At 32.1% G+C, this 9,304-nt stretch overlaps 1 protein-coding gene across 1 annotated transcript; it reads left to right on the forward strand.

Moving 5' to 3' along the window:
• Window positions 1-1,233: 1,233 nt before the first annotated feature.
• On the forward strand, window positions 1,234-5,850 carry LOC116343138 (poly [ADP-ribose] polymerase-like). The gene is made up of 17 exons (XM_031771050.1): window positions 1,234-1,452; window positions 1,565-1,628; window positions 1,712-1,812; window positions 1,923-1,963; window positions 2,026-2,202; window positions 2,429-2,564; window positions 2,637-2,832; window positions 2,914-3,197; window positions 3,266-3,476; window positions 3,562-3,648; window positions 3,776-3,869; window positions 3,929-4,103; window positions 4,179-4,465; window positions 4,544-4,885; window positions 4,963-5,106; window positions 5,195-5,488; window positions 5,561-5,850. The coding sequence occupies exons 1-17, from the start codon at window positions 1,397-1,399 to the stop codon at window positions 5,767-5,769; spliced, it is 2,898 nt and encodes a 965-aa protein (XP_031626910.1). The 5' UTR covers window positions 1,234-1,396; the 3' UTR covers window positions 5,770-5,850.
• The last annotated feature ends 3,454 nt before the right edge of the window (window positions 5,851-9,304 follow it).

Consider the following 9,304-nt stretch of genomic DNA (forward strand, 5'->3'; position numbering starts at 1 on the left):
CGATGAATTGTCACTTCATGGTGGAGGTACCAATTTTTAACTTTGCATGGAATTTTTCTTTTGCAATGTGTTATTTGGGTTCTGTACTGATGATTTAAGCATAAAAATAAGCAATACTGAAAGTATAGTGTATTTTTGTGCCTTACACAAAAATTCAAAAAAATCCAAATTTTGCCCATTTTTTGATACTTCGCCGCGTTGAGCCGTGACATCTCAGTTTATATTTTTTTCGCAAAAAATCGCCTGATTCATGATCAGGAAATCCCACATCCAAGGTTATTACCCTCACCGTATTTGTTTTTCAATTATTTCATATTTCTGCTACACCCTACTGGATAGCAGCTCCTACTGGATATTGCGTACTAGTTACGTCTTTGAGTCTGTGCAAAAAACTGAATAGCTTAAGACACCTCCAAATTAAAAAAAGGAAAAAAAATTGTTAAAATTTTTGTTGAATATTTGATATTTACGATGAAACTGGCGAAATATTTACGATAAATATTTATAAAACACTCAAAAACTCTTGGAAATTCGAATGATTTTGGTACTTTGGAGAATTTGGTGAAACTAAAAAGTCATAAATAGTAATAAAAAATCAATATATTTCAAAATATATATACAAAAAATGTAACCAAAAATTCATGGAAATTCGACTGAATATTTTTTTTGTCTTGAAAAAACGTCAGCAAAATTAAACAGTTCTCCAGCCAAAAACCCTAGAAAATTGGAATTATTTCGAAAATTGTGCAAAAATATTTGTGAAAAACTGGAAAACCACCAAATATTTATTAATTGTGAAAAACGCGAAAATATTTGAATAAATATTTTTTTTGAGCTCTGACAATTATTATTGGTGTTGATTTCAAAGCTACATTTTAATTAAAATATTGATTTCAATTTAAAGTACATTTTATTTTGTCTCTTTATTTCATTCCATTGTGACGTTAAATTCGACTGAAATAACATAGAACTGCAACCCCGCATTCAACTATCAATATATACCCAACAATTGTTTAGTGGGACTATATCTAGTCAAGATTTTGATTTTTTTTTTAGCAAATTGAAATGAAAAAACGTATTGTTTTTTCAAATAATCTTTGCCTATCTGTTGATTTTTCAATGTCAAATTTTAGTATTGTCAGATGTAAATAACACACATATTTCGTATGTTTCGCATCGAAAAGTAGGCAACAGTTGTTTTAGTTGAAAACATCAGTACATGTAGTGTTTTTTTTGACAAATCCGTCATATCTTTCGACAAACATACAATAACAGTAACAAAAATTTATATGTTGACCACACAAACAATTAACTATTGAAAAAGAGTGTTATGTGTACATGACTTTGGTTTTGGGTCGATTTCAATCTTGTTTAATATAGAATTTTTCATATAAAAATGAACTCTCTGCCGTATAAAGTTTATTATTCCCGTGGAAACCATAGCTGTCACCGGTAATAGCTCCCGTTAATCAATACATTAATCGTGGATAATAATCGAAAATAAAAATAGTTTTCAAAATTAATAATTAACATATTTTTATTTCAAAATTGAAAATATGAGTAGATGTTGTACAATGATACAAGCTGGACGTCAAAACACAAATTTGGAGATGGCTATTATGATTCAGGTATTATGTTTCACTATAGTACAAATGAAATAAAATACATGTATGTTCATCTAAATTCTAATTTTTTTTTTCGTTTTGTTTAGTCGAACGAAGATGATTGCCAGTTACCGCAGTTTTACCATATGAAGTGTTTTTTCAAAACGTGCCTCCCACGTACAGAAGCTGCTTTCGATGGATATGCAAAGTATTTTTTCTAGAACTTTCTATACAATTCAAATAACCAGAACCCAATACTTTTCTTCCATCATATAAGTATATTGATCACATTATTGAATTCCATTTTTCATCACACAGCTTGCGATTTGCCGACCAATTGGCTATAAAAGTACATTTAGGTTGTAGTTCAAAATTCATATAGCATTTGATACGTAAATAACTACATATATCTTTCTCTCAGGTACGATGGAAGTTGACTCGGATGATGATGAAAAACAACCAAGACTACCTGATTTCGCAATCGAATATTCAAGAGGAGATTATGATGAATGTATTGGTTGTCAGCAAAATATAAAGACAAAAGAATTACGTATAATGAACGTTGTGTACGATACAAAACACAATACCGCGTTCGATGGTAAAATCTTCTATATTTTCAAAAAAAAAAATCCAAAAATTAAATATTTTTTTGAAGGAAGTAAGATAGCTTGACCATGGAACATATATAAATGGATATTTATTTGCAAAAATATTGCGGTACAAAATTTGAGAGAAAAAAAGATCACATTTCGATCAAGTGAACAATAAATATCAAATTTAAGCAATGTTTTCTATTTAATTGCATACTTTTCTGTTAATTCCAGGTAAAGCCAATTGGTACCATGTTATATGCTTTGCGCGTACAAGATCTGAACTTGGCTGGTTACAAGGAGCCGAATCAATTCCTGGCTTTAAAAGACTATCAATACAAGACAAAGAAACAGTTATGAATCAAATACCGTAAGTTGTTTCGTTGTAAGAATGATTTTTTTAATTGTTGATATTTTAATCGAAAAACTATGCGCATTACAGATTGATAAGTCGTGAATTGCACAAACCTATTGAGAAAAGAACAAATCCAAAACACATTGATCATGACAAACTGATTGAAATTCAAAATAAAGAATATTACGAACTGTACGATAATCTAGCAAATTACGTGTCCGTGGATGATCGATACACTATATTGCGTGCCAATTTTCAACTAACACCTCAATCGTCCGTCGATGTAAGTCAAAGGAATATGACTTGAAATTTAGATGAAACATTATTTTGCAACAATCGGCATATTTATCATGTGAACTTTTAGCTTCTTTATCATTTAACGGACATCATCATGTTTGGTGCTTTAAGCCCATGTAACAAATGCAATACGGGAGAACTTATTTTCGCCAATTCGGATTATAAATGTATGCAGATTTCGAATTGGTCCAATTGTGGAAATAATGTAAAAGAACCATTAAGACGACCGACGATAATATCTAGCAACTTGCTAGCGAAATATCCATTTTTAAAAACAAATCAGCCAATACGTACTAGAGTGCTGCATTCATTCCGATTGGTTGATGAAAATGGACAAGATTTGGTTTACACGTAAGTTCAATGAAAAAATGTACAAATATGATTTTCATTTTCTTCATTCAATTCGTCAAATTTCGTAGACCATACGAACATCCTCTTTTTAACATGGAATTCGTTTTGATGGGAAATCTTAAAAAATCAAATCAAGAAATAGAAAAAATCATTCGAAAAATGGGCGGCACCGTTGTTTCTGTTATTCATTCGAAATTGGCGGCTGTTATCTCAAATCGGATTGAAATCGAAAGAATGGGATTTCAAATGAAAGAGGCCAAGCGATTGAAAATTCAAGTGGTAAAAATGAAAACCTCTTCTGTCGATATAGATTTAAAATGATCTGCGTGGACTTCCGTATTATCTAACCGATCTGCAATTTTAGGTCTCTGAAGACTTTTTAACAGCAATAAACACCACAGATCCCATTCTGTTTATCATTAGTGAGTCTATTTGTGATTGGGGTGGAGATGTGAGTGTAAATAATTTTTATTTAGAAGAAAACGATAGTACATAATTTCTTTTAAGCCCTAATTACAAAGAGAAAACTGGAAACAACTTTGGAAACTTGAGACTCTTGTATTTTCTTTTATTGACAGCCATATGCGCGAATCCCACAGAAAGATTTAATAAGAAAAGACACTGAGTTCTATACAAAATCTTTGCCGGAAAAAGTTACTTACAAATGGAAAGGTGAACAAATGCATTCGAAGATATTCATTTATAAATTTATATCCGTATTCGTATTTTAGATGACCGAGTGCCAGTTGACCCAGATGTTGGTTTAGAAGATGTTGCTCACGTATATTGCCAAATTTTGAATAGAAGAATGGTTAAATTTTCAGTAATTTTAGGTGTTGTTGACATTGAAAACAACAGAAATACTTATTATAGAATGCAGCTTCTCGAAAGCACCAAATGTGACTCGTACGCCATTTTTTTATTATTATTATAACAATTAGTGATTCCCAATTGAAACATTTATTTATTTTTTGGCTAAAGTTATTGGCTTTTTGAATCATGGGGCCGAATTTCAACCACAATAGGTAGTAAGAAACTAACAACATGCCGTCGCGACGAAGCTATCGAGCGATTTAAATTTGTTTACAAAGAGAAAACTGGAAACAACTTTGGAAACTTGAGATTTTTAAAACGTCCTGGCAAATTCTACCATCTTGACATAGAATTTTCGCCGAACAAACAAACATTAAGCAATCTGATACCAAGTACTTTGTCGATGCCAGTTTTTCAGCTGATGCAGATGCTGTTCGATCTGAACAAAATGGAAAGTAATAATGTTGTTTTTTTTCTCCCATATACTCTTTAGAAAATAATACTATAAAATTCAATTTTTGTGGTCACATTAGGTATGATGGTTAGTTGCCATCTCGATCTGAAGCAAATGCCTCTTGGGAAAATTTCTGCTAAGCAAATTCGTTCCGCAATGACCGTACTCAAAGATATTTCACGATTAATTTCACGTAATGGCTCCACGTACGCTGATCTACGAGATGCTTCGAATAAATTCTACACTATGGTTCCGCATGGATTTAATATAGAACGACCACCAATCATCGATTCCATCCAAACAGTACATGAAAAAACTGAAATGTTGGAAAGTTTACTAAACATGGAATTAATTTATGATTTTTTGGACACCAACGAAAATTCAAATAAGTCCAAAGTCAACCCACTTGATGCCTGCTTCCGTAAGTTCAATGGAGTTCGACATTTGAGTTAATTTGAAGAAATAACTGTTTTTTTTTTTTAACTTTCCACAAAAAAGACAAATTAAGGGCCAATATCGAATCGATTGACAAAATGGCAGTAGAATTTTTGGAAATTTCCAATATTGTAGCTAATACTCATGGAAATACGCACAATCAATATCATTTGGAGGTCCTTGAAATTTTTAAAATTAACAGAGAAGGTGAGGACCATCAATCATCGATTCCATCCAAACAGTTCATGAAAAAACTGAAATGTTAGAAAGTTTATTAAACATGGAATTAATTTAGGTGAGGATACTCGTTTTCAAGCGTATGCAAATTTGGGGAATCATCAACTGCTCTGGCATGGTTCTCGGCTTATGAATTTTGTTAGCATCATCTCCAATGGATTAAAAATCGCCCCTGTCGAAGCTCCTGTGACCGGTTACATGTTCGGAAAAGGTATTTATTTTGCCGATTGCGTTTCAAAAGCTGCTAATTATTGTCGAGCTACTAGAGACAACAATATTGGTTTGATGTTGTTGTGCGAAGTTGCATTAGGTGTTTCGTCTGATTTGTATTTTGCAAATAGCAATGTATCAGGTATTCCATTGTTTACAAATAAACAATTAATAATTAACTAAATTAATTTAATTTACAAATATTTAATCATAGGTATACCAAATCCGACGTATCAGAGTATTCGAGGTTGCGGCAAGACGTTCCCATTAGAATATAAACAAATAGATGGGGTCTGGTGCGCATCTGGCAATCTATGTCAAGCACAATTTCAGACGGGTTTACATTACAATGAATTTATAGTATATGACCCTTCTCAAGTTAAAATCAAGTTTTTGGTCTTAATGAAATTTCACTTCAATTGAACGTCGTCCATATGAATCGTTGCGGCGAAACAGTAGCTCTTATTTTTCTCCAAATAATACTGCAACATGAAGTTTTTTTCACACGGTTTATTTGTTGTAATACAACAAATAAAGTATTCATAAAAAACTTTATGTTGCAGTATTATTTGGAGAAAAATAAGAGCTACTGTTTCGCCGCAACGATTCATATGTCATATCTTTCGATGAATCTCAAACATAGAATCTTAATGAATTGCTTTGAAAATAACCGATGTAATTTACACATCTTGAATTATAAATAAAAAATGATTTTTGATAAAAGATACATGTTTTGTTAAATTTGAAAATTTCTCTAGACAAAAGCGATATTATTATAGTCTTAAATCTTATTTTATCGATAGTTATTGTTGTTTTTTTCAACTACGGCTACTGCAGGTTACCAAAATGCTTCAGTCTAACATGTATACTCGAATCAACAAATAAACACTCAACAAAAATACGCTTATTAGGGTGGTTCGATTTTTGTAAAATACAGAATGAGATACTGGCTATATAGTTATAAGTTATGGAAAAATATGTAAGATTCACGAATATGATGTTTTTTGACATAATTGAAGTCACAGGTCTAGCGCCTCGAGGGGTCCGATTTTGATCAAAAAAACATTGTTTTCTTGTTCGTAGCACTGTTAATTAAGTCAAATAGACCGCCAAAAGCATGGCTGAACAATTTTCAAAAACATGACCCAACAAAACAAAATTTTAACCAATTATTAAGGTGGTCTAATTTTACTTGTCCGACTCACTCTGCAAATTCATCTTGGAGTATTAAATAGAGTTTATCTGTGTATTTTATTTGATGAATGCTTTCGACTTTAACATATGTCCATGAAGTCTTGACAGTAAATTCAGACGTTCGCCATTTGAACAACAAACATAAAATATTAAGTTTGTTTTTATTGATAGGCTTTATTCATAGGCTATCGAATAGCACATTCACTTTACACTGAACGGACCATTGTCTTCGATTTTTCTCAGTATGCATTTCTTTCAACTTTTCCTCAATCCATCCCACGAATTTTTGCTCGTTTCAAGTATTTTGGACCTTCGCCTATAACATACATCCAAAGTGTCTTTTTGTGAAGTTAAAAAGATGTTTTTTTATGGAAACGCTATTTTTTAAGAAGTGATTATGATTTTTTCTGATTGCAAAGCACAATTTTCTCTTTAATCAGATACTTCTCAACGAATTCAATCGATTTCAACAATATTTGGTTAATAATGGAGCAAGTAATGGAGGTTTCTTCATTTTTAGCATTAAATTTTCGAAATAATGGCTCTAAAACACCTTCTAAAGAAGATCCTACCATACAAAAACCACTTTATCAAAGTTCGGTTTGTCGACGTCTCTAGTCTTATATGAATGGGTAAGAATAATCATGACCTCCAAACATTCTTTAAAAAAATACCAATACAAGACGATGAATTAAAATAAATGAGATACTAACTCGCGTTTAAAATAAATCTGATACTTGAAAGATATTGAAAATAAAAGTGGTATGTATCACATTTATTTTCACTTCTGGCTAGTATCTCGTTTATTTTAACTCATTTGTGCATTATACCGAGTCTCCAAGAGTTTCATATAAGCCTTCCCATGTAGATGGTAAATGAAAAAAATAATTAAATTTTTTTTCTTCGATTTACAAATACTATTCAATTTTCTGTACCATCTGGTGAAATCAGAATGAAAAAAATCGCATTCCTTATCACCCAAATCACGATTGGCATTCGGTCACTATTCAATAGGTGTTACATAGGAAGTTTATATGAAACTCTCGGAGACTCGTATAGAGCACTCCAAAAGTGAAAAAAATCCAGATCTTGATTCGCATGATAAGGAACGCGATTTTTTTCATTCTGATTTCACCAGGTGATACAGAAAGTTGAGTAGTACAGTGAATCTAATATTTTTGGTAGACAAAATTTTGCATGACACACTCCACTCACACGCCATTCGTATATGAATCCTATGTTAGTGGAGAGTTTCTCTGCTTACTTTGCTTGTTATTTTGTCTATCAAAAAAATTAGATTCACTGTATTTGAGAATTGAAGAAAAAAAAATTAATTATTTTTTTCATTTTTCACGATTTTTTACCATCTACATGGGCGGCTTGTACGAAAAACACGGAAGACCGCTGAAATGGCAAATGCAAAATACGTACGGACGTACGACAGTGTCATGAAAAATGAAAAAAAGAAATAGTAGTGCCCTAACATTATCAATGCAAGAGAAACCACTTGCACTTGATTCATGGTTCGATATAGCGATGAATGTTTTACTCCCCAAAATGATGAATTTTTCAGTGCAACATGCTATAAGGTCTAGGTAAACACCCAATTTTGGACAACCTTTGGATTTTTTTCGTAATCTTTTACTTATGATCGTGTCAAAATCATTTTGGTTCAAATTTGGATGTTCTGTAACCATAAGAATCACCAAAAAATAAATTTTGCTTGACCAACCCGGTTTTCGGTACTCGATGAGAGATTTGAAAGGTTTGAGCACTTAGATTGAAAATACTACCGGAGAGAAGCAATAATTTTTCAGTTACACTCTCAAAAATGCTTGATAAAAATTAAATTATATTATATTATATTTATTTGATCAAAATATTTTCAATAAACCACCAAGGCGAAGGCACGCTGTTCGGTGCAGTTATTATTATTATTATATGAGCCAATTAATAACATGCTTACTACTTTCAATGAATTCTATTGCAAAACATTAAGAAACGGTGATATTAAATTAATTGATTTGAATGTAAATCTTAATACAATTAAGCTAAGAGTTGAAAATTATTTAAAACAGAATAGAGAATAATTGAGAAATAGCCAAAAATTAATAAAGTAAAATATAACTGGCATATTTAATAATATAAATTCTATGGGTGAGATCTAAAAGAACGTATGTTTTTTTTTCGCTTTAAATTTTGGAAAAGGAATGTATGTGTTTTGCCAATTCTGTCTTACTAAAAGGAAAGTATGTTTAGCACCAAAAAAGTTTTGTAAAAGGAAAGTTTGTTTTCCGGCTTAATCAGTTGCTGATAAAGGAACGCATGTTTCGCAACAAATAAATTTTGCAAAAGGAAAGTAAGTGATTCGGAATCAGTTGTTAAAAAAGGGATGCATGTTTAACGATGATTTTTCTGGAACTGGGCTTCGATGGATCCTCAGGATCATCAGAACGCTCCCAGTTCTGGAAGTGGGTTTTGGTGGATCCTCAGGATGGATCAGACTATGGTTTGGCAATGCCCTGGCCCATCCTGAGGGTCCACTTCCAGAACTGGGAGCGGTTCTGATGATCCTGAGGATCCACCAAAGCCCACTTCCAGAACAAAGACACTTACGTTCTTTTATCCAAACCAACAAAACTGAAACATGCACCCCTTTTCCAACAACTGATTCAGCCGAAATACATACTCTCTTTTTTCAAAATTTATCTGGTGCGAAACATGCATTCTTTTTCCAATAACTGATTCAGCCGTAATACATACT

The sequence above is a fragment of the Contarinia nasturtii genome, unplaced genomic scaffold (assembly GCF_009176525.2).
Source record: "Contarinia nasturtii isolate CC-2019 unplaced genomic scaffold, AAFC_CNas_1.1 Cnas_scaffold_976, whole genome shotgun sequence".
Lineage (NCBI taxonomy): Eukaryota > Metazoa > Arthropoda > Insecta > Diptera > Cecidomyiidae > Contarinia > Contarinia nasturtii.